We start from the raw sequence: 24,969 nt of genomic DNA on the forward strand, positions 1-24,969 counted from the left end.
GCCCCTAAGTGGATCTGACAGATCCCTGCTCAGATAGCAGCCGCCTTCTCCCCCCAAAATGTTGCCTTTTTGCTATTCAGGAGTATCCTAATACCAACAAATGCTAAATGCAGTCTGACATGTCCCCCTAAGAAACAAACTTGTAAGTTGTGGCTTCAAAGCAAACCTTGAATAAATAGGACACGTTGTGTACACCCCGGCTAACATCCAACATATGCTTTGGCTTCCCGATGCTCAGGCAGAGCAAGAATAGCCTCTGGACAAGGCTGCGATTTGCTCTTGCTGGTACTTGCAACGTTTATGATGTACCATTTCTTTGTGCCTGTATAAACAATTTAGAGGCTGTAATGAAGACGACCCCAGCGTGGTGGGGAAGGCAGCGGCCCCATGAATTATGGATGGCTGGAGGTGCCAGCAGCCCCACAGGGCCACACAGACACAGGGACCCCGGCAGGGCTGCAGCACACCAACACCACCCTGCACACGCAGCGTTTGCACCCTTCCCCTCTGCTGGGGATCCACAGCTGGCACCATTAACGGCTCCCTTTGCAACAATTACAGCGACAGGGAATAGAGGAAGTGAGGAAATGGGATAAAACTGCATTTAACTGCACTCACAGTTGAGACACTCCATCCTTAAAAGGCCAATTTATCAATTCATCCTTCGGGGGAGAGAGAAGGGATGGACAGAGAAGAGAAAGACATCACCTACTTTAAGACTTGTATTTTGCTTTGCCATTATTTAATACTCTATTTTATGACTAATCCTTCTGAAAAGACTAAAACAAATTTAATTTCATCACCCCTTCCTCTACTTTCAGCTGCATTCCCTCTCCCTTTGTGCTCCATCCCTCTGGATTTAGGGTGTGACAGCACATCACTAAAACTCAAGTACAATAATTTACAAGACCTAAAGGGAGCTTGCTGAAATGCTGTGACTTAAAGCCCATTTCCCGTGGCCAGAACACGGGTTAATTGATCAGCACAAAGCAGTCCATGTGCCCCAGCCCCACGGGAGCCCCCTGCCCCAGGGGCCACCCAGAGCAGAGTGACACAGACAGCAGCGAGCTGAAACGTGGCCTGCTCACCACTGAATTAATGCTGCAGCTGGGCAGGGCTCATTCTGCACTAGGTGCAGCCTCACAACACTCACACATGCATTATCCACTCACAAATTTCATCCCCAAGTCCTTCAAACCCAACTTACCCTTCAGGGAAACAGGTTTGGTACAGGATGAGAGCAGGTACAAGCTTGGAAAGCTTTTTAAATTTTAACTCAAAACAGCATTTCTTTACATTCTGCCTAAAACCAAGGATAACTAATCTGTATCTTATAGAGAAAGCCACATAAAGCAAGACAGATTTTTCCTTTTTTTTTCTATTTTACTCTTCCTTCCCAATAGTGAATGTGGGTTTGTTTCCCTCTGTTGGGATGGCACTGAACCTCCAGGGACATCTCTCAGTCACTCAGAGCCTTGCCCTGCCTGTGCTTGCCAACAAAGCCCACCTGGCATCCTGATGCTGAATCTTTAGATTTACAGCATTGTTTGAAACAATTATTCAAGTAAGAAATGTGAAAACCAATTTTAAGGCTATCCTGAAAGATGCATCTTTGGGATGCTGGAGCAGTAAATAGCCATGATACAGCCAAATTATTTATTTAATCAGAAAAAACTTCACTAGATTATAAATAGATTTCAAGCTATAGTGCTCTTATGAGAAGTGTAATTATAGTTAAGAGAACCACTTCGTTCTTCTGGCAGGCTCCTGGGATCCCTTAAAACAAGCTAAGGAATAGCTCAGGATACAGAAAAAATAAACCTGAATTCCCTCTCTGTGCGCTGTGTATGGCAGGTCCTGGGTACAAAAACTACCACATAATCCAACAACAAATTTTGCTACATTTGCAAATTTTGCTCTCATTTCCTCCAGACCTTAAAAACAAGATAAAATGCGGCTTCTATCAGTAGTAAAATCAACTGAACACCAAGTCCATCCTTTAAATCCAGCCCTCCTCTCAACAAGAATCTGCACATACATATTCCCACACATATATATGAATTTTTAATTGATTTTCACTAGGCTGCTGGGCTCTGTCTGAGACACCTGCAATTAACAACACAAGCTTTAGGCAGAAGCCCCATAAACCCCACTGGAGTCCAGTGTGTTTCCAGAGCTCGTCCCAGTCCAGAACCCTTTGATGAGCTGATGAATTGTTCCAAATGCAGTTTTACAAGGGGAAAAAAATTCCCTTATAATCCACCTTCTGTGAAGACCTTTTTGCTGCCAAAAGGTCAGAAACCACATCTCCACCAGAACACTTTCACACTGCTCTACACCCAAGGAAAGCCAAGAACAGCCATTGCATTTTCTCCTACACCAGTAAGCTGCCGCAGAAAACACGACTTCTCTCCCACACTAACAATCAGGCTGCAGAGAGCCAGGGTACCATCTCCAGGCCCCACTGGTGTTTGAAGCCCAAAGGCAGAGCTCAGAGCAGCAGACAGGCCACGCACCATCGTAGTAGACAATGGCTCCCACCAGCTTGTCCCGGCGCAGCATGGGGAACAGCTCCAGGGCGCGGCTCTTGGTCAGGACGTAGCTGCTCTTCAGGCACTGCCGGCCTGCCACCAGGTCATACAGCTTGATCCCAATCCAGTAGTAGGGCAGCTGCCACCACCTGGGGGGAAACAGCACCGGCACGTGAGACAAGGTACAAATGAAGCATTTACACGCTCTGTTACTGCACACGGTGAGTAACACACAGTGTTCTTACAGCAGTTCCACCTTGTTCAGCGTTACAAGCTCGTGGTAACAAGACAATGTAAATACTGCAGACTTAGGTGTTGTTTGCCACTGCTTTCAAATGAGTTACTCCCTGCGGTGAGTCAAGCACATTCAAGGATTTATTTGCTCTAAAATCAGGATCTAAACGGGGCTGTTGTGCCTCTGGGTGAGATACTGGAACTCTGTGCAAGCTGAGAGGATTCCCCCAAGGCAGGGTCTAAGGCCTCCTGCACAAACAGGACCACAATAAATGCAGGCAGCCACTGACCTACTCAAGCTCCAGCTCTTACAAGCCCCTCACACTAAGACAGGAACAATGAAAACAGCAATGATCTTAATAAAATTAAGTTCCTTCAGCAAAACCTCCCTGCTCTGAGTAGCCTGTTCCAGTGAGTAACTGCTCTTGCAGGCTGAAAACCCAACCCAAAGCACTGAGTGCCTTCCTCAGAGGAGGAGGAATCTGTTCTGTGCCCACAGGGACTGAACAGCACTGTGCTGGGAACATTGGGGGGACAAGGATGCACTGAAAGAATAGCAAATACACCCTGGCAATGAGAGCTCTTTGCAGCTGTCCCTGCTGGGGGGCTGGAAGGGCTGCACCCCAGGACGTGCCCCCCAAATCAGCGACTGCTGGCTGGCCACAAGTGAACTTTGTGCTTCTGCAGCCCAGTAACTTCCCCCAGGACAGCTTTAAGAAACCCTCCCAGGCCAGGGTTTGCCTGTGAGAAGCCAAGGTAAAGGAGAGAAGGCACAGCAGAGCTTACTTGTAGATGGGCAGCATGATGGGCAGCGCACCTGAGAGGTGGGGCGCGCTCTGCAGCAGGTGTGCACGCTCCTCCAGGGCCTCCTTCACCATCCTGTACTGCAAAACAGCAGCCAGGGTCAGTGCCACCCTCCTCCAGCCCTCCATCACTACCCCTGCACTGCAAAACCCAGCCAGGGTCAGTGCCACAGAACCCACCTTCCTCCAGCCCTCCCTCACCATCCTGGACTGCAAAACCCAGCCATGGTCAGTGCCACCCTCCTCCAGCTCTCCCTCACCATCCTGGACTGCCAAACACCAGCCAGGTGTTTCCCCTGAAAAGTCACCTCTCCTGCAGCAGCATTTCAACCACTAAAACATACTTTGAGAGGCTCCAATGGAAAGACAATGTGAGTCCTCAAAACAGGAATATCAGGCTTCCACCCACACAAGAATGCACAAAAGCATCTATAAACTCTCACTCATTTACCATATTTTCTTTCCCCATGCCAAAATAAATCACTCATTTACCACCTTTTATTCCCTTATTCCAAAATAAGTCGCTCATTTACAATATTGTTCCCCCATTCCAAATTAAATCACTCATTTACCATCTTTTCTCTCCCCATTCCAGAACAGGACAGCCACTCACTCCTTCCAGTTCATGACATTGCGTGTCTCTCTTAATTTTGTTTTATTTCAAGGTGTTTTGGTTCTGAGATCAGCCCTGTCTCTGCCTGCCTTTCCCAAAACCCACAGCCTGCAAGGGTTTTGCTCCCCCAGAGCAGACACTTCCCATGCACAGTGGCTGTGGAACACAACGCTGGAACCCAGCACTGGAAAGCTCCAAAGCAGACTCAGCTCTAACTGGGACAGTGAAATGTCTCCCAGCAATTCTTGCTGAACAACCAGCACACAAAATTACCTGCTCGAAATCCAACCTCATGATGGCCTTCTGGAGATACCTCACTCCACCATGGATCAATTTAGTGCTCCTGCTGCTGGTCCCCGATGAGAAATCATCTCTTTCTAGAAGGGCTGTTTTTAGTCCTGTGTTACCAGAAAACCAAATTAACTTCTTAAATTACACAATTTGTATGTAATTCATTAAAGACACTTCTCTAGGGTAGAGACAATCACAAGAAAAATTACTCTGTACATGGATAAATTTGTATTCAAAGTGTAGTGCACTGTCTATATTGTAATGAAAAATTTTCGCCTTCTTCCTGAGGGAAAAGTCAAAGCAGAACTTAAACAGCAGCACATTAAAAGCTGGGTATTTCACAATGGAAAGGCATTACTGCACATTACGGGGGCATGCTCCCCGGGGAAATGACAGCTTGGATGCATGGCAGGAACAGAGGGGCTCCGTGGACACTTTTAACCCTTTGCAGCAGGGAGCTCCACACCTCTTCAGCAACCATTTAAGTGGCATTCCAGAGAGGGAGACAACTGGCAGCTCTGCTTACTGGGAGTTTGCCTCAGAGGGGCCCAAACCTGTGGGGCATGCTTGGAATTCTGATATACACAGGAAACAGCCTGGTCAGCCTTAACCACTGAATCCCTGGGGCTGGAAAAGACTCCAGCATCACTGGGTCCAACCACGCTCCAGCCCCTCAGTGTCCTTGGAATTCTGATATACACAGGACACAGCCTGATCAGCCTTAACCACTGAATCCTTGGGGCTGGAAAAGACTCCAGCATCACTGGGTCCAACCACACTCCAGCCCCTCAATGTCCTTTTGCCATGAGGGACCCAGAACTGGACACAGCACTCAAGGGCCCTCAGCAGTGCCAACACTGAGATTTTAACATCTGCTGGTCTCCCAAAACTTTTATGTGCTTAAAAAAATCTAATTATTACTGGTAACTTAGAAAGTTCAGAGCAATTTATTTTTGTCGAATGTGACTGAAGATTAATGGACACAATCAGAAATAATTTGGTGAAGATTTATCAAACACACGAAAAGCAAAATTTGTTGTTAAGCGAAGCAAACACGATAAAAGAGCAAGTTCCATGAATGAACAGCAACGAGACACAACTCATTAACCAAATGCCCGTGAATATTTCACACCTCAGAGACCTACTGATATAACCAGTACACCCAAGAAAAGGATAAACAGAGATTAACTGTAATAATTTCTGTCTGCTTTACAACTGCATTTTCTGCCAAAGCACAGCAGAGGCAGAAGGGAGAAGATCTTTGTCCTGTGTTATTAAATATAACAACCAGGCTGGAGTTTGGACTTATCTCCCTGTGCTCAGGCCCTACTGCTTTATCCATTCATATTACCACAGCTGCTGGATGAGTGTTTCCCAGCTCAAACTGAAAGCTCTGCAGGGGTTTTGCCTCTGTTTGTGAGGTGCATGTCAGGTTAGAGAGCCTGAGAGCTTCAGGGCTCTGTGCTCTGGCCAGGTCCCCAAAGGTGGGGAGACTGTGCTGTATGACCTTGTGATGGTGCTCACAGGGGTTCTTGGGTGAGGGGAGAGATGAGGATCTGACTCCATGTTTGAGAAGGCTGATTATTTTATGAGATATATTATATTAAAACTATACTAGAAGAAAGGATTTCATCAGAAGGCTGGCTAAGAATAGAAAGGAATGAATAACAAAGGTGTGTGGCTCGGCTCTCTGTCTGAGCCAGCTGACTGTGATTGGCCATTCATTAGAAACAACCCCATGAGACCAATCCCAGATGCACCTGTTGCATTCCACAGCAGCAGATAATAATTTTTTACATTTTCTACAGTTCCTGAGGCCTCCCAGCTTCTCAGGAGGAAAAACCCTAAAGAAAGGATTTTCCAGAAAATACCATGGCTACATGACCTTGCTCAGGGTCCTTCTGCGAGCAGAGGCTTCCCAGCCAGCACAGCCAACCCTGTGCCTGCGGGCACTGGAGAGAAGCCCCTGAGAGCAGCGTGCCCAGCCCAGGAGCCCGCAGGGGATGCCCAGCCCTCACCTCTGGTGGCCGCGTCCAGGGCACAGCCGCAGCCCGTGGCTCCCCCGCCGATGACGAGCACGTCGAACTGCGCGCCGCTCTGCAGCGCTGCCAGCTGCTGCTCCCGCGTGGGGAGATGCTCCTGCCGGCCTGGAACGGCCTCCGCAGCCTGCACCTGCACCAGGGCACCCTGCGGAGGGGGAACACAGCCGTGAGCCCCGGCTCGGCTCTGCGCACGCACACCTATGGGGGCAGACACCCCCAAACACAGCCTCTTCTACAGCCACAAAGGGAAACTCACCTATTGCCAGCCACTGCTCCGCTTCTCACAATCATCCATATTAAACACTGAGGATCAAACAGTGCTAAGTCCATGAAGGGATACCACACCTCTACTTCACCTTGCCCACATCAATGTAACACCGCACTCGAGTGTTACTGCCTGTATTCATTACTTCTAGGAACTTTCAAATGTTACAGGATGCTGTTATTATTTTAATAAGCACTACAAAGGAAGCATTTTAATAAACAGACACATGGCTGGGCTCTGGACTCTCAAAAAAATTCACCAGAGCTGAGTGTACATTTCCCATCTCATGCAGTGGCATTAATCCAAGCTCAAGTTTAATGAGGTTCAGGAGTGATGTGATTGTCAAACGTAGTGCCCTGAAACACCAAAGAAACTCTGATTTCACCTCCTTTTTGAGAAACTTCTAAGCAATGCAGTTTATGTCCTACAGCACGTTAAAATACAAGTTTAAAGTGACAAAGCTTAACAACGTGGCAGTTTGCAGACAAGTTCCCATTTCCCTGGAATGGCCCTGGGGATCTCTTTGGGCTGATATTCCCAGAGCCAATGCTGCTGTGTGCAGTGACTGTGGAGAGAAGGGCTGATGCTCAGCCACCTACCAGGGACCATGGCTCAAGCAGGAAGGGTCTGAGCAGTCTCTGAAGGCTCTCTGCTGTTAACATCAACTTAAACTGAATTCTGAACGTTTCCAGACTTTCTTGAAAATTATAAACACTTTGAACACCAGAAAAACCTGCTTAACCCTAATTTAAGACCTAATTTAGGCGCAGTCTCCAGGCCAAATGGCAGACTTAACTATGCAGAATAGCTTCTGCCCGGATCTCCCAGACAGGAAAGAGCAGACTCATAAAAATTCAAGTGACAAACCACAGAAACTCCTTTCCAGCCAAGCACAAAAAGCCTCAGTTCAGATTATATGGTGCATGCAGCCTAAATATTTTTGTTCAGAATTATTTGCTCATTCCTCAGCAGTATCATGATTTAAATGCATTAGTTCTGTGCCCCTCTCTCTGCCATAGAGCTGAAAATAAAATCTAAAAACTAGTAGCCATGACTCAAGGAAGTGCATATTCCAAGGATAATTAATGGGCAGGCTCATCCTGCAATCAGGGCTGATATTGACTGTAATGCTGAGTAAAGCAGCTGACGAAAATCCCTCAGGACAGCAGCAGCCACTGCCACTGCCCCTGGGGTACAGTGCAATCCCTGGGGAAAGTGGGGCTGGACACAGAGTCCTCCACTTTGTGCTGAGGATCTGCTGAGGTCCTGGAGCTGCTCCAGGGCTGCAGCCCCTCTGCTCCCTGATCCAGAGAGCTGGGAATGCTCCCCTGGAGAAGGGAAGGCTCCAGGCAGAGCTCAGAGCCCCTGGCAGGGCCTGAAGGGGCTCCAGGAGAGCTGGAGATGGACTCCCCCCTCCAAATTTACTGTGCACTACATTTCCTGGGAAATTTCCAAGCATGCCACTTAACTTCAGGAAAATAACAGAACACCAGGAAAGAGATTTGGAGTTCAAGAAACACTGGCATCAGGTGGGTTTGACTCCATGTCTAGGTTTGCTTTTAAACCCATTATTTACAACAAATGGCTCCTAGCAGAGCCCAGAGCAGAGCCCCAGCCCCTGGTATAGCCAGAGTGTGGAGATTAGCCCTGGAATATGAGCAGAGTGATTAGTACCAGGAATTGATATAGATATGATGCATCTTGCTGTCAATTAAATGGGGGAGTGAAGAAAAGCTGCACACAGGGATTCCATCTGCAGTAACGTGATTAGTTTGGCAGTGAACAAGTGTGTTTACTGAAATAAGCAATTGCTGTTTATATCTACAATTTCTCAGGCAAGAGTTCCCTGAATGGTTTTGATTACGCTCTTAGTGAGAGGAATTTAGTTTGGCAGTTTGAATTTAATCATCAAGTTATAAAGTGATCTAGTAATCCATAATCCAGTGCTCTCGTTAATTTGCTACTGTAAATCTCCAGGTAGGTTTGCAGAGTCAAATTCATCATCCTTATCCATTTAAATAAAAAAATACAGTAATTAGAACTCCCCAGAGCAGGCCCTGATGCATTATCATATTATCACACATTGGATTCACCTTGCTGAGCAATTCCTACTGACCAACAACGCACCCACACACCAGGAAGAGCAGGGTTGGGAAAGGACAGCAGAATCCTGCAGCTCCAAACCAAAGCACTGCCTTTCCCCAGTGATCGTGAGGGCAGAGGGGAAGGAAAAGCCAGCAGCGTCTCCAGTCCAACCTGGCATGTGCAAGAACACCCATCTGACACCTACTGAGGCTGATGCATTAAATAAAGGCCCCAAACCAGAATGCAGTCAGGAAACAGGAGGATCTGTGTCCAACTCTGCGTCCCCATCAGTGCTGGAAGTGCTGGTGCAGCAGCCAGCAAAGGCTCACTGTGCCACCTGGGCCGTGCCGGTGCCTGAGTGTTTGAGGGCAAATCACAGAATTCCACAATGATTTGGGCTGGAAGGGACCTAAAGCTCACCCAGTGCCATGGCAGGGTCACCTTCCACTGTCCAGGGTGCTCCAAGCCCTGTCCAGCCTGGCCTGGGACACCTCCAGGGATCACATGAGCTTTAAGGCTCCTTCCAATCCACACTATTCTGAGATTCAGTGATTCAATTCCAGTTGCATAAATGTGACCCAAAATGCCAGTAGATGTGGTGTGTGTACAGAAAAATTAGTTGGGATAAAAGCACTAAAAGGTGGTTCTGTGATTTTGAGCCCATGATCACACTCCGTAAAACCCTGGGGTTTAATCTGTCTCTGGAAGTTCAGAGCAGCCATCCATCCCCAGAGAAAGAGGAATTCCCTGAATTCTGGGGTAGACAACATGCAACAAGTGAGCTCTCCAGGTGAGTTTTCCCTTCCAGCTCTCTTATTTAGCAGTCCTAAAAGCTGCAGCTGCCATTTCTGCCAGTAATGAAGGCAGGCTGTAAAACCCTGGGACAGAGACTCAGGAGAGAACATTACCAGCTTGGAGCAAGGCAGGCAGCCCGATGGGGAGCTCACTTGAAATGCTGGGGTTTATTTTCTGCAACAGTATCTGAAGCCATAAGAATCCTGCCTTATCCACTTCCAGCTTGGCTCCCCAGACATGACTCATCTCATTCCCAGCTGCTCCTCCTCCTCCTCCCCACAGAAAGAGCCAGAAAAGGGACTTAAAGAGCATTGTGGACGTGGGCACACGGTGGCCTTGGCAGTGTGGGGGGAATGGTTGCACTGGGGGTCTCAGAGGAATGTGCCAGCCCTACAAGTCCATGGTGCAATGGTGAAGAAGGGAGCTCCAGAGCACAGCCACTGCAGCCCTGCTGGGAGGAGCAGATACCCAGGGAATCTGTTTTCTGCAGCAGCAAGATGCAGCGCACAGACTGACATGGGATGTGCTTTATCTTTAGCTGGTGGCTGCAGCACCAGCCTGCCCTGCTGGGGGAGCTGCCCCTGCAGGGACCCCGGGGCTGGGCTGTGCCCACCAGAGCCTGCCCTGCCCCTGCCTTGGCACAGCTCCTGTCCCCAGCCCCAGGAACCCAGCAGGAGCTGGCACCAGCTCTGTGCTGAGCCTGGGATATTCACAGGTAGTGCTGCTGGTTTCAATTCCAGCCTCTCAGCTTGAAAACACTGTGCAGACAGCACTATTACTTCAGTCAGCTCTTTCCACTCCTCCTGCAACTAAGTAAAGCCCCCAGTGGCAGCCAAAGGTCATTTTTTAAAACTATTTGTACAAGCCTGACATATGCTGTGACAGATTTTAAGTTTCCTATTTTATCAAAAATCATAATTAATACTTACGTGTTTGTTTCTATGCTGAGAAAATTGAGAGAGGCCAAAAACTGTTGCTATGGCACCTCCTCCAATGAGAGCAGTTCCTTTCACTGCCTTCTGAAATGCCATTTTTTACTGGAAGAAAAGAAGATAAAAATTAATTGGCAGTTTTACCATGTCAGGATCTGGTACACACAGAATAAACCATATGAAGAAACTAATAACAATGTTGTGACAAGTTGAAATTTAGGCTAGCAATATCTTAATTAGAGATTTTTACTGCAATATTAGTAACTTCTAAACAAAGTCTAGACAGAGGCAAGCCAGAGTGCTCTGGTGTCTGCTGAGAAAGCTGAAGGATGAAAGAGTATTGAGATCAGAGCAGATATCCACAGCCCACAGTGACCCTGAGTGCGACAGGCACTGCCAATCCCACAGAAAGGCAGACCAGGAGCAGCCTGTCTGCAGTGACAGTGCCACCAACCCTGATCCCAGCACCACAGCAGTGTGATCAGCCCCTCAGCACCTTCTTCACTCCCATCCCATCCCATCCCATCCCATCCCATCCCATCCCATCCCATCCCATCCCAGCTGCAGTCCCTCTGCCCAGAGCCCAGCCTGTCCTACCCAGGTGCAGCAGCAGCAGGGCCCGCAGTGAGCAGCAGTAGCAGCAGCAGCACACACAGGGACAGCACTGAGTGGCACTTTGCACCCAGCTCAGAGGGTTTGAAACCAGCCCTATGTGGGTCAGGCAAACCCTTAATAGGCCCAGTGTTCGGGTCCTGAATGACAAATGTGCTCAGGGCTGACCGGAATGTTAAACAGGCCCAGTCTGCTCCGTGCTCCCTGGGGCTGGAGCACATCAGGGACAGCATCCCTCCCCCCTGGGGATGCCATCAGCACCCAGGGACACCCTGGCCTGGCCACGCTCCCCAGCAGTCCCCAGACAGTGGTTCAGCACCAACAGGGCCCAAAGCAGGGGCAGACAGTGTGTGCAGCCCTGTGCCAGCACCGCAGCACCAGCGCTGGGGAGCAGCCCCAGGCCGGCAGCAGGGAGCCAGCTCCCCATGCCAGGCTGGGCATGGAAACATGTTCCCAGGCTGGAATGCCTCAAAGGAGGGAATTCCTGGTTGGGAGGGTGGGCAGGCCCTGGCACAGGTGCCCAGAGCAGCTGGGGCTGCCCCTGCATCCCTGGCAGTGCCCAGGGCCAGGCTGGACACGGGGGCTGGAGCACCTGGGACAGGGGAAGGCGTCCCTGCATGAGAGGAGCTCTGAAGTCCCTCCCGAGCCACAGCTTGACCTCATTCCCTGAGCACTTTGCCTGCAGCACCCTGAGCGTGGGGGAAATCCCCACACAATTTCTGGGGCAGGCATTCAATGCAGAGCTGCTGTGTGTACAAACTGTGTAAGGGATCGTGTACAGAAGGCCAAGACTTGCAGCTTCCCACAAGTTTTTCCAAAGAGGGGCACTTATGCTCTTGGGAGACTCCCACCGTGACTGCCTTTCCTCTATCACATTTTCCATTTGCTTCTTACTATGGCTGCATAAAAAGATCAGCTTCATCTTTCCTCTGTGCCGTGACAGGGAGTGAAAGGGAGAACTGACAGACAAACCCCAGCAAAGAAAGCTGGGAGGGAAGTTACTGTGGAGGCATGGCCTCAAACACTACAGCACCTCCGTGAAAACAGAGAGGAACACTGTGGGCAGTCACAGAGTTGGATCACAAGGTGGAATCCAGGAGAGCACAGGAGCTGGAAGAGCAGCTGGAACATCCAGGAGAGCACAGGAGGAAAGCACAGGACCTGAAGGGCAGCAGGAACAGTCCCATGGCCATCCCCACACAGGAGCTCAGGCCACCATCACTCCCACCACCTGCAGCCATGGCACACAGACGGTGACAGGAGCACTGCACACCCCAGCCAGCACTGTGGGACACACACCTGTGCCCGAGGCTGCCAGGGGGCAGCAATGCCAGCTCTGCTGCCCAGGGAAGGCTGGTGGCAGTACTAGAGTGGCTCCACACCCCTCACACAGCAGCACAGGAGCCTCTGAGAGCCTGGAGCCCTCCAAGTGCCTGTGCCAGAACACAACCCAGGGAGCTGAAAAGGAACAAATCAGCATCTTCCAAGGAGCGTGTCACACGTCTGCAGAGGTGCTGGCTTGCAGGAAGACAAAGGGAAGCGTGCCCTTTCCATGCTGTAGGAGCTCAGGAGGAAGGGTGGTGGATGAAGCCCAATCCCTGCTCAGAACCAGGGTTCCTGCAAGCACAAACACCACTTAGCCCTGCTTCTCATCCCCTGGCTTGGATCTCTCCTGGGACTTCATTTGGGACACCAGGGACACACCTGTGAGTTCCAGCATGCCTTTCCATGGAATTTGCACAAGGTACACTAACCACCTACTAAGGAGCTCAGTGATTGTCACCTGAGCCCAGCCAGGCACAGCTGTTCAGCTGAAGTGACATTAGATGTGCCACAGGGCACGGCTTTCCCACCTTCATCCTGCAGGTAGCATCTGTAACACCCAGAAAGGGACTGTGGCCCTGTGCAGGAGGATTTCTGGCCTCAGGGCTCCCCACTCCTTGCCTGGCCCCGGGGCATGCTGCATTAGCTCTCCTCAGAGCTGGGATCCATTACAGGCAATTCTCCCGAGAAAGGAACTCTCCCAGCAGACCGGCTGCTCAAATTGCCACATCAATCTTGCTCTCCATCCCTAAGAGGAGCTTATTCAGGAGAGAAAGGAAAACAGGGCTTAGCATAAGCCACTCTAGCACAAAGCCAGACAGGCATTCCAGCCAGACGTGCTTTTACACCTGGAACAGCTCAATTGCATCCCGGGAAACACGAGCCCGCATTTCTGAGGATGTGTTTGGGTGAGGCTGGGTGAGCTCAGGGCACTGCAGGTGGGCAGGGCCGGGCACCGCTGGCACCAGGCTGCCCCAGGCTCTGCCAGGGCACGGCACAGCTCTGGTTATTCCCAAAGGAATAGCTCTGCAGGCAGCAAACGGCTCACAAGGCCTCCTCTGGAAAGGACTGAACACTGCCTGGTGACCAGAGGGCACAGGCAAAGGAGGGGCTCTGGTCAGACACTGGGTTTCCCCAGCTCTGTCCCATGAGGCTGAGGAAGGCTCCTGCCAGCTCCGGGCAGGATCCACCCCAGGGCAGTGAACGGGGAAGGAATGCAGCCCATGTGGTTCCACAGAGGCTGTACCAGGGAACAGCCCACACCCACAAACCCCTCCTCTTCTGGGAGCAGCTACTGAAACCTGCCTCTCTTCAAGCTGAGATCAATAGCTTGTGACAGAAATGGGATTTTACTTTAATGAAAATTAGAATAGCAACCAGCATGAGAAGCACTACAGTCAGAAATGTCATCTTTCCATCACGCAAATATTCTGAATCACCTTTAAAAGAGGCACAGAGTGTTTCAGTGCTGTCAGTGCCATCTGACACACTAAATCTGCATGTTAAGCCTTACCCTTGATTTCAACGGAAGCCATAAATGGCACCTTTGGACCCATGGCCTCACCTGGAGGGTGAGCTGAGGTCCCTGACAGGCTCTAGAACAAGCTGTGGCAGGAGCAGCAGCCCCTGGCTGGCGTGGGAAGAGCCAGGAGCACGTCACAAGGAGTAGCTACTGCAGAGAGTGATCTGTCCAAGGAGTTCAATGTCCCCAGGGAACAGTTCCCAGGAACAGCTGAGCGCTGGGGAAGATTCAGAGGGACATGAGCTCAAACTGCTATTAAAGGATTCATGATAAGAAGAAATAGACTTTAAACTTGAAAGGACACAAAGGGGTGGGGAGAGCAGTCTACATAAAATGGAAACTACACAAAAGATTTATCAGCACAAGTTCCTGCTTTCAATTTCCAAAAGTTAATACAAACCCTAGTCACAGCAGGAAGTCCTTGGTGCATTCCTTAACCATCAGTCACACTCACTTGGACTACAGCAGCATGGAACAGCCACTTGCAGAGGAGTGTCCCACTCCAGACACAGGCTGGTGACCCGCTCCCTGCACCGTGAGGTGCCCAGGGGACCCTCCCAGGCATCAGAGCCTGCACCTGCTGTGCCAAAGGCAAGGGCTCCACTTCAGCAGTCAATGCACTCCTGACACTGCTCCAACCCCAGAACCCTACAAGGCACCACTTACAGCCTGCGTTTCAAAGGAGGGATTTCAACAGCCATCCTCATGACTCTGCACAGTGTCCCACATGGCAAACCTCTGCCACCCTCAGCCCTCACCGGGCTGGCACAGCTCCTGGGAGTGACTTGCGTTCCTTACTTCCCGTAATGCCCAGCCCAGCCAGCTGCCAGATATTGTCTGGATGTTCTTGGGACTTGTGCAACCCAGTCCCACCCGAGGCAGCCAGTGGCTGAAAGGGAAACACCACAACCACCAGCGCTTCTCTGCTCGGGTACAGGCTGAAAGGGAAACACCACAACCACCAGCGCTTCTCTGCTCGGGTACAGGCTGGATGGGAAACACCACAACCACCAGCGCTTCCCTGCTTGGGTGCAGACTGGATGGGAAACATCTCAACCACCAGTGCTTCTCTGCTCGGGTACAGGCTGGATGTGAGGAGCCCATGGCCAGAATGAAAGGAGTGAGGGGAATGGCGGGGAGCTCAGCCCCAGGGCCAGGAGGATGAAGCAGGATGGGCACCACAGCAGAAGCAGGGGCACAGATGGATGGAGGCTGCAGAGCTGTGCTGCAGCAGCGTGAGCCGCCCCACGCTGCCATCACACAGGCTCTGAGACACAGCCCTGGAAACTGGGAGGAGAAACCCAATCTGTTGTGTTGGATACCCGTGTGCCTTACGGGGCCATTACCATGGAATCCGGGCGCTTCGCATTCCAGTGCAAACGAACACGTCTAATAAAGTGAGTCACTCCGTGCAAGGATTAAAAATAGAAAACTTATAATCATCTCCACTACGGTTTGCATAACCTGCCATTGGCGCACTGTCTAATTCCTTCCTTCCCAATGCTCCTCAGGTGAGTTTGGGACGATGAGAGGCGCAGACTGACGTCCCTCTGGGCTGAGCTGAGTCCTGCCTCTCCAAAGAGCTGCAGTCCTACCCTCAGCTGCCTCCAACCCAGCTCCCATCCCTCTCACAGGACTACTCAAGGTGCCCACGGTGGCCTAGCAGCAATGCCAGCAAGTTAATTCTGACTAGGGTACTTCCAGCCTTCAGTGCTGTACTGGTCTGTTACCCGCAGTTCCAGGGTGTGTAATGCAGGAAGTGGCCAACTAACCAGAAAAGGGGATGTAACCAGAAAAGAGCTCAATTAGCACCCTCTTAAGCAGGTCATCTAGCAAGCAGTCTCTCGTGTGCCTTTGAGAAGCCGGGACTGGTTAATGTTATTACACGGGATGCCAGGCCAGAGCAGCTGAAGCAGCTGGAAAGGAACTGATTAAAGTTTAACCCAAGCCAGCAAGGCAGATCCCTGTGAGGAACAACCCAACACATCCCAAGGAAGGGCTGCAGAGGGTCCCACCAGGGCTGACACAACACGGCCACAGAGCCTGCCCTGGAGCCTCCCCGTCACTCTGGACTCTCAAACACAAGGTAGGCATTGCAATTAAAGTCATTATCCGAGATCACCGCTCCAGCCAAGCACAGGAGCACAGCCTGTGATATCCATCCAGCTCAAAGGTTCACCCCACAGCCATGGAACATCCTGCATGCAGGGTTTAAACCCCCAATCCCCCAGAAACCCTGTGCCATAAGTGGAAGCCAAGCAGCGCTTCACCATATGGGGAAAGTCCTTCCCACACTCCAGCTCAGACATCCAGCTCGGCTCCCATGCCCAAAAGTGGCTGTAGCACTTGTCAGGCACAAAAATAAAGGAGAAACAAAGCAGAAAATAGGTATCCTATCCTCATTCCTCCTCTTGGTTCTACTGCTTCCAACTGCTTCATCTGCCTTCTGTACCCAGACACCAAGATATTCCCACCCTGCTCTGGATGACGGAAGCACTGCTGTGAACTCTGTCCCACAAGGAACAAACTTTTTTAGCTCCTCTTTCCAATGTCAGTGTTTCGATTTTAGCCTAACCACTTCTTTTTCTGCTGCTTCATTACCCTCCCACTTACAGATGATGAGGGGAAAAGTCCTCTGTGTAAATCCCTCTCGGAATTTCAATAGCAATAGTCTTGCTACAGACAGTAGCAGACCCTGGGAATGAGGCAACACTGCACACAGGGATGGCTGTAATTCCAAGAACTGTATCTAAGGACTAACAGGAATACAAAGAAATTCCAATGTCAACAGGTATTTTGAGCTTTCCCAGCATACACACATCTTAATATATTTATCAAGTTCTAGATGAAAGTATTTCAGTTCCCTCCTGTCCCATGGGAAGGAGTGGGAAGCCTGGTCTCCAGCCTGATCACTGACTAATGTGTGCAGGATGATTTCCATAATTTTGTGTTCTTGTGCCAATGTTGTTTTCACTTAAACTTCTCAGACAGTCACTCTTGCTTTCACTGTTGGTGAGGGTTAATATCAAACACGCATGCAGTACAAGGACTGTGAGCCAATAACTGCCACTAGAAAGAAATGCTCTTGCCAGATACAGTTAATTCATAGCTGTTTCCCTTTTTTATATATATATATTCTTCATTCCCCCCATTTTTAATGCGGATATTGGAATAGACAGTCTGCCAGTTCAACCTGATCCCAATGCTGGCACTTTATCCATGCTCTTCCTTCCGCTCCCTAGCCAAAGACCCAAGGAGCAGGGGTTAGAAAACAAGGGGTTTTGCTTTTTACAAGACTGGACATATACCTGCACACCCAATCAGGAACCTGCTCAAAAAATAGCTACTAACTAGGTGAATACCTAGGTGTGGCAAGGAAGTAGCCTAGTTCTATATCCTGGGATACAGATTGAGACCTGATAGCACATGCAAATCTAATCCTGGAGGAGGGGCCTGCGTTCAGAATCACTCTGAAATCAGAACCAATGCTTCGTTTGAGAAGCTTTGCAAAGCAAATAAATCAAGCCAGTCCAAGACTTTGGACTCCATCCACAGGATGTTGCTGTGATTCGGGGTGAGTTCACCTGGAAACCCCTGGAGACAGAGCTACACGCTGGCTCGGGAACCCGGCCCAGAGAGAGCCTTTTAGGGATATGGAATGTTTCCAAAATCAATACTGTGATGTTGTGGAAGAGCTCTGATTACAAACTGTCTGTTCCTTACGTAACAAAAGCTATTTCCTAAAGTGAAGCTTTTTGGAAGAAATGGGCTGCATCTACATTAGAGCTAATTAGTGGAGTCCTAGAGCCCAACAGCTGCTGCTGCCAACAGCTCTGTGGTCTCTGTGCTCTGCAGTGTTTACCCCAGGTGGCTCCAGTGATCCACAACACCCATGGAGCAGTAAAGCGCAGGAATCCTTCCTTCCTTAAAGGATGATCTACTTCTGTCCCACTTACTTCAGCTTTCTTTTTCCATCCTTTAATTTTTATTGCACAGAATCCCCAGGATCACTGAACTTTGGAAAGCCCTCCAGGATCATGGAGTCCCACCTGTGCCCATGCCCACCTGTCCCCAGCCCTGAGTGCCACCTCCAGAATTGCTGGGACACCCCCAGGGATGGGCACTGCAAACCTCCCTGGGCAGCTCCAGTCCCTGAGCCCCCTTTGCATGGGGAAATTCCTGCTGGGCCCACCCTGAGCTGCCCTGGGCCGGCCTGAGGCCGCTCCCTCTGCTCCTGTCCCTGTTCCCTGGGAGCAGAGCCCAGCCTATTCCCGTTTGCCACCTTGGCCCCGGTGTCCCTTGCCCAGCAGGTCCCAGGAGGGTGGCAGGGACGGGGATCAGCGCTCTGGTGCTCACATCTGTGCTCCCAGCACCATGGCACAGCTAATCCCTGCAAAAACCCAGCTGCCAACCACAGCCACAAGGCCAAGAACAGACAGTGGCTTGGTTAATCTGCACAGCCAGGCCGGCAGAGCTCTGGCTGAGACTGAGGGTGCCCAGCCCATAAAAAGCCAAAGTAACTCCCTGGGTCCCGTTTGCCAGCACACAAACAAGCACCAGCACAAGGAAGATGTTGCCTAACTGAGCTACTTGCAAATGCCAAGCCCTGTTTTGAAACCATCAGCTACGAGTGGAAGATGAAAGTCACAACTGCAGACTGACAGCAGAAAACCCACATTTCTTTCAAATGTTTGCTAAAGCTTGCAGAGACTTGTGTGGAGACAAAGCAGGCAGCAGCAAGGAACCTGCAGGAGCTGTCCTTTGGAAAACTGCTCTGCAGGAACGGCCTCTGCACTGACCACAGCCTGCCAGCTTCCCAAACTCCTGTCAGAGACAGCCAGCAGGCAGAGAAGGATCTCCAGAGAAAACACTACATTATGCAGCAAGGTCTAGCTCACAACGTTGTTATTATTACTGTGCTCCTGTGCACACACATAATTAAGCACAACAAAGTGTAAATCCATATACACACAACCAAAGTAAGGCTACCAATTAGATACAAGGGGTATGAATAATTTTGTATGCACACTTGTGCCTACTCAAAACTTCCATCCAACTTCAGACTAAGTAAGCTCCTAATGCCTAATGTTAAAATGAATAATATTATGTTATTGCTATTGAAGGGGCAATACTGGCCTTTGCTTTACATATTAACACAGAAAGATCCTGAACTATCAGACCAAGTCTTTACTGGCTAATCAGTCACTGCTCATCACTGAAAATTCCTGAAGAACTGTAACCAAGAATAAGCGAGGAAAAGAAAAGAAGGAAAGGAGCAGGGAAGAGAAGAAAATGCAAATCCTTTGGAGAGGAGGAGAGCCCCTGCTTCCCAGCAAGTGAAAGGAGCTGCTCTCAGCACTCCTGCACTACCTGTTCACCAGAGTACATCAAGGAGGGAGTAAACCTGGCTGCTTTGGAGCCCAAGCTCTCCACACACACATTTACATCTTTTCCTGTAGAATCAGGCTTACAAACATTCACTGACTGCTTAACAGAGGTAAGAACTCAGAGAAGTTTAGGACACCAAGCAATGGTCCCACGAGTACTTTCAGCGGAAGTAATAACTTACTTTCATTTTACAAAGTTCAGTGTAATTACAGCTGTGCTATTTCTTACCAAGAATTAGGGGCCTTTTTTATAATGGGAGATATTATTTCTACCAGCTCCATCCAAGAAAAAAAATATAGTTAATGAGCTCTGCAACCTCCTTATTTATTATATATAGATACCTACAGGCACACAGCAGCTGTCCTGGACAGGCAGACACTGAGGCTGGACCTCTTGTCGTGGGACATTCTTAGGGATGACCCACACACAGGACAGCTGCCAGGGGCTCTGCACCACCTCTGTAAAACTGCCACACTCTCCTTTTTTTTATTATTTTTTTTTCCCCATCCAAAAGCTTAAATAAAACAGGGGGAGGAGGCTGAGAGCACTTGGCATTTAAAGCTGCTGTGTAAGATCATAGAGTCATTGAATGGTTTAGGTTGGAAGGGACCTTAAATCCCATTCCATCCCACCCTTGCCATGGCAGGGACACCCTCCATGGTCCCAGGCTGCTCCACCCTGTCGAACCTGGCCTTGGGCACTGCCAGGGATCCAGGGCAGCCCCAGCTGCTTGGGCACCCTGTGCCAGGGCCTGCCCACCCTCACAGGAAGGATTTCTTCCCAATATCCCACCCACCCGTGCTGTTCCTGAGCCTCCCACAGGGAATGATAAAATCCCAGAATGGTTCGTTAAAGATGCTCCGGTCCCACCCTGCCGTGTCAGGGACACCTTCCCCTGTCCCAGGCGCTCGCAGCCCCAGTGTCCAGCCTGGCCCTGGGCACTGCCAGGGACCCAGGGCAGCAGCTCTGGGCAGCAGGGCAGCATGTGCGGGGGAGGCAGGCAGGATGCGTTCCATACGCGTTTCTAATGAAAGCACTGCGGCGTTCAGGGCGCTCCACCCGCGCGTCCGGGCCGGCCCCGCTCCCTCATCCCGCCCGCCGCGGCTCGGAGCCCGCTGAGCCGGACCCGAGAGGCACTTACTGCAGAGCGCCGGGAGCCCGCGTCCCTCTGCGGGCTGCTCGCCGGCCGCGGGAGGAGATCAGGAGGGCGGCTCTCTCCCTGCCCGCCCTCCGCCTGCAGCAGCCAGCCGGGCTCCCCCGAGCTCCGCCTCGAACACCGCCGGCGCCTCCCCGCCCTGCTCCCCGCCCGGGGCCGCGGCTGCCCCGCCAAGGCCGCGGGAGCGCCGCCGCTGCGGCCTGGGCCCGCGGGGAGGGGCCCGCCGCGGCCTCCTCATCCCCGGCCTTGCGTGATGGGGGTCGCCGCCCATGGCGGCCCCTCCCCGGGGCCGCGCCCGTGGCGGTACCGGAGGCGGTACCGGAGGCCTGCGGCCCACGCGTGGGGCCCGGCTCCGCCGCTCGCGCAGCTGATCGGGGTCTTCAGCTGTCTGGGTGTCATTTCCAGTCAGTAAACAACTGCAAGGATTGGATTTCGTGAGTTCTGCAAAGTCAGTGATATTCAGTCACTGGTGATAGGAGCTGTGTTTATCCCAGGAACATTAGTGCTCTTAAAAGGAGCTAAGATCTCGAGTGGCAGCTGGAATTAGAAGATACCCTGGCTTAGAAACTGTCAGTTGAAGAGAAGGAATTGAAAAGAAAAGTGAAAAGACCAGACGATGATTCATTGTTTTCTAAGGGTATGGTTTTAGGGTGTGTGGTGTTTGGAGCACAAAGGAAGAATAATTGGGATACAAATAAAATTTAAAAAAAAAAAAAAGGATTAAAATGCTTTTTCTGGCAAATAATTTCATCATGACCCAACGCACAAGTTCTGGATGTGGATGCCTACTGGATATATATGTTCCAACATGGCACTAGATGTTGTTTCATCCATCTCTTAACAAATATTTGTTAGAGCTAGGAGAATCCCCTTTCCTCCCGCCTTCTCAAAGTGGTTGTCTACCCACATGCTGGACTATTAGTGTTCATGTATGACAAATTTTGATTGATAGAAGGCAGTTTATGAGTGCAAAATGTATCTATGGCCAGTTTCCAAGTGAGCATTTTCTGCACCCCAGCACTGCTGTGTCTCATGAGCTTTTTCCAACCTGCAAAATCTTGAAGGGGGTAGAAAATGAGAGCGTTGTACTACTCTCCTCATAAAGGGAAAGTGAAAACTTCATAAGGATCACATTTCCCAAGCAATCTCACTTTCCAGGAGAGGTTGTCCCCATCTTCACAGTGCAGCTACCATAAAACAGCGATGGGCTGCTCTCTCCCCTACTTTGGGCTTCTGTTCAACTACTACCGTCTTTTTATCTTAGTTACTGATTGTTTAACATTGGGCTGCATAAGTTTGAAGAGTGAAAGAGTTTTACAAGGTTAAGTAAAAAAATGAGATGCCTGAAAGTATTGCAAAATTCATCCCTCTCAAGTCTGTTTTTTATTTAATGCCTGGATGAAAATATTACCTCCAGAGCAAGTCTCCGTGCGTGTGGCTTGGTCCCCGGGACACCTGCCAAGACAGGAATTTCAGATGCCCGAAATCATGTGCTCAGCAGGTGTAAATTGTGTGCAGGGAGAGTTCACCTTTTGTCCTCAGCCCCAGAGGCACTTTCTCTTCATTAGCAAGGGAAGATGGGGAAAAAGATCATCACCGTTTCCTGACTGCATGCCAAAGTTATGTATCATAAGAAGAAAATCTGTTCATCCGTTCACAAATATGTTTTCTGCTAATCTGTCTTGAGGAAAATGTCTTTGTGAGGAGCAAGGGTGGTGACGGTGGCAGGAGAGCTGAGACAAAGGGACAGAAACAGATGCAGAATTTCACTGCGGGATTTTCCCAGCAGGATCCAGGGCAGGTCCTGCCGATGGGAAATGCAAGTGGCTGGTGGTGGCTGTGGTTAGGTGTGAAATCATCCCCATCTCGGGCCGGGGTGTCGGGTGTCACTGCAGGTACAGCCCGAGGCTTTCCCCGGGCTCAGTTGAGTGCCCAGCAGCATGTGCTGGTGCTGCTGCTGCTGCTGCTGCTGCTGCTCAGGTGCTCCCCTGCCCTGCAGCAGATAAATCCAGCGCTCTGAGGGGAGAAAGGGGCTGCTTTTCCTGTTCTGGTGTGTTAGCGCTGTAATTATGTCTGATTGTTGGCTGTCCAATCGAGATCCCGCACCAGGGCTGAGCTGCAGAAACAAATGCAGAAATTGCAGCTTTAAAAGAATAAGGTCACGGGTCACGTTATTGGTGGCAGAACAAACACTGTAATTAATTGGCCTCTACCTGCAATGGCAGCACAGGAGGGAATGGAAGGAAGGGATGTGGAGCATCCGTGTTTTTCTGGGGCAAATGGCCCAGCTAGGTCTGATGGACAGCACAAATTCATTGGTAAAGAAAAGAAGAAGAGCAGTATCTTTTAGAAAGCAAGACTGCTTGCACTAGTCAAGAGTAGTTATTTTCTCTTTAAACGTTTAAGGAGCTTTGTTGTGGCAGGAAATATAGGAAAAAAGCCTATTAAATTTATTTTCTGTACTTGTGCTGGAGTGAGAAACTGTATTCAGCAAAAGCAAGGCAAAAGGCTCTTCAGAATTTGTGCTGTATTATTTTTTTCCCTCAGACAATGACAGATGAAAACCAGCCCTGGTAACTGTACATGTCTGCTGTTTATCCAGGTATTTTCTCCATTGAATTGATTAGGAAAAGCTTAGAAAACCTGTTCAAAGACATATACAAAGATTTTTTAAAATTCCCAGCCTGGCATCCTGTAATGACTAAATCCAAGATTTGAGTCTCCTGTTTGCTTCCAATGCCCATTTCCCTGGCATTGCCTGCCTGATGGCTTTCCTTTGGGACACTTTAGGCAGGATCTGGGATGAACAGTTTCAGGGTGTCCATGCATTTATAAGGAACTTGCAGATTGCCAGCAACATCATCAATAATTGTGCCAGGAAAAGTTATTTTAAATAACCACATGTATCATTGTCAATTTGGTTTCAGTGACCTTTTGTGATCCAGAACGATTCCATTGAAAAAGAAAGGATATTGGAAAATCCCTGAGAGGCTGGTATCTGGAGCAATCAGCATTCCTGGGTGGGAGTGGCAGGGATATCTCGCCCCATTTTCCCTCAGCACCATTTTGACCACACCAGCCATCCTGTACCTTGCCCGGAATTTCAGATTATGCTTTTTCATCTACTGAAATATTTCTCCCTGCAGATTTAAATAATTAATTGGGACGTGCCTGGTGGGTCTTGAGCTAAACTTCAGAGAGGCAGCAGATATGTGTGACCAAGTGACCTTTTGCTGTCCTGCTCGTCCCCGCGCGCTCGCTGTGCTCAAAGGGACACTGTCAAAATTGCTAGGCCTTAAAACTTTAACCCACACTGACAAGTTGTTCTACATTATAAGTCTCCCCTAAAAGATTACCAGGATTGTTTTGTTTGTTTTGTTCCAACCATCTTTGCTGAGGGCTCCACAGTACGGATTCATTTGTCCTTTTGGGTAGGTGGATATTTTTAAATGCCCGGCTCATTCCGTGACCTGTTAAAATCGAGTTGATGTGCGTGTGCTCCACTCAGGGGAGAACTCGCTGGGGATGGAGCAGTTTCTCTGCACTCCGCAAGAGGAGGCAGGAACACGCCTGGGAAACCTTTATGGAGAGGCTTTGAGAAGCCATTTTGCAAGGCCTCTTGGTATCTTCAGTGCCTTGGAAGTCTTGACTGGGCTTGCCTGGTGTGTGAGTTAGTGAAACACCAGCTGTTCCTACACAGAGGTTTGCTGTCTTTCACGGTGCTCTGATTTACCCACTGGGCTTTATTTCTAAGATCTCTGTTTACAGAATCACAGAATCCCTGCGGTTGGAAAAAGCCTCCAAGACCATGGAGTCCCAGCTGTACCCAATCCCACCCTGTCCCCGGCCCAGAGCTCTGAGTGCCACCTCCAGGAATTCCTGGGACACCTCCAGGTATGGGCACTCCAAACCTCCCTGGGCAGCCCCTGCCAAGGCCTGACCACTCTTTTGTGAAGAAATTCTTCCTGAATTTCTAAAAACTCCCAACCTGCTGTGCCCACCCTGAGCTTCCCTGTGCCAGCCTGAGGCCATTCCCTCTGCTCCTGTCCCTGTTCCCTGGAATGATCCCAAATCCCCCTGGCTGTCCCCTCCTGTCAGGGATTTTTGCAGAGCCACAAAGTCCCCCCTGATCCCCCTTTTCTCCAGGCTGAGCCCCTTCCCAGCTCCCTCAGCTGCTCCTTCTGGATGTCCATGGTTTAATAGAGCTCCACGTGAGGAGGTGGAGCAGAGCCAGCGGTACAGGTACAGCTGTGCTGTCACACTTCCCAATTTCCTGTGCCAGGACAAAGATCAGTGCACACCCATTTTATATGGGCTGACTGCACAGTCCCTCCATGAGACAGGGGAGCACGTGTCCAAGGCAGCAGGCAGGAGGGA

At 50.1% G+C, this 24,969-nt stretch overlaps 1 protein-coding gene across 2 annotated transcripts in view; it reads right to left on the reverse strand.

Moving 5' to 3' along the window:
- The window catches only part of GPD2 (glycerol-3-phosphate dehydrogenase 2), a 48,035-nt gene extending 27,152 nt beyond the window's left edge, over positions 1–20,883 (reverse strand). Inside the window, exons 1-6 of one of the 2 annotated variants that reach the window (XM_074547748.1) lie at positions 20,578–20,883; positions 10,589–10,696; positions 6,491–6,659; positions 4,455–4,579; positions 3,552–3,649; positions 2,517–2,680 (exon numbers count right to left, since the gene is read on the reverse strand). In XM_074547748.1, the coding sequence (XP_074403849.1) occupies positions 2,517–2,680; positions 3,552–3,649; positions 4,455–4,579; positions 6,491–6,659; positions 10,589–10,690 (658 nt within the window). In that variant the 5' untranslated portion in view covers positions 10,691–10,696; positions 20,578–20,883. Of the gene's footprint in view, positions 1–2,516; positions 2,681–3,551; positions 3,650–4,454; positions 4,580–6,490; positions 6,660–10,588; positions 10,697–11,188; positions 11,278–20,577 lie in introns of those variants that run through there. The other variant, XM_074547749.1, reaches the window with a different exon arrangement.
- Positions 20,884–24,969: the final 4,086 nt, after the last annotated feature.

Source organism: Zonotrichia albicollis, chromosome 10 (assembly GCF_047830755.1).
Source record: "Zonotrichia albicollis isolate bZonAlb1 chromosome 10, bZonAlb1.hap1, whole genome shotgun sequence".
NCBI classification, from domain to species: Eukaryota; Metazoa; Chordata; class Aves; order Passeriformes; family Passerellidae; genus Zonotrichia; species Zonotrichia albicollis.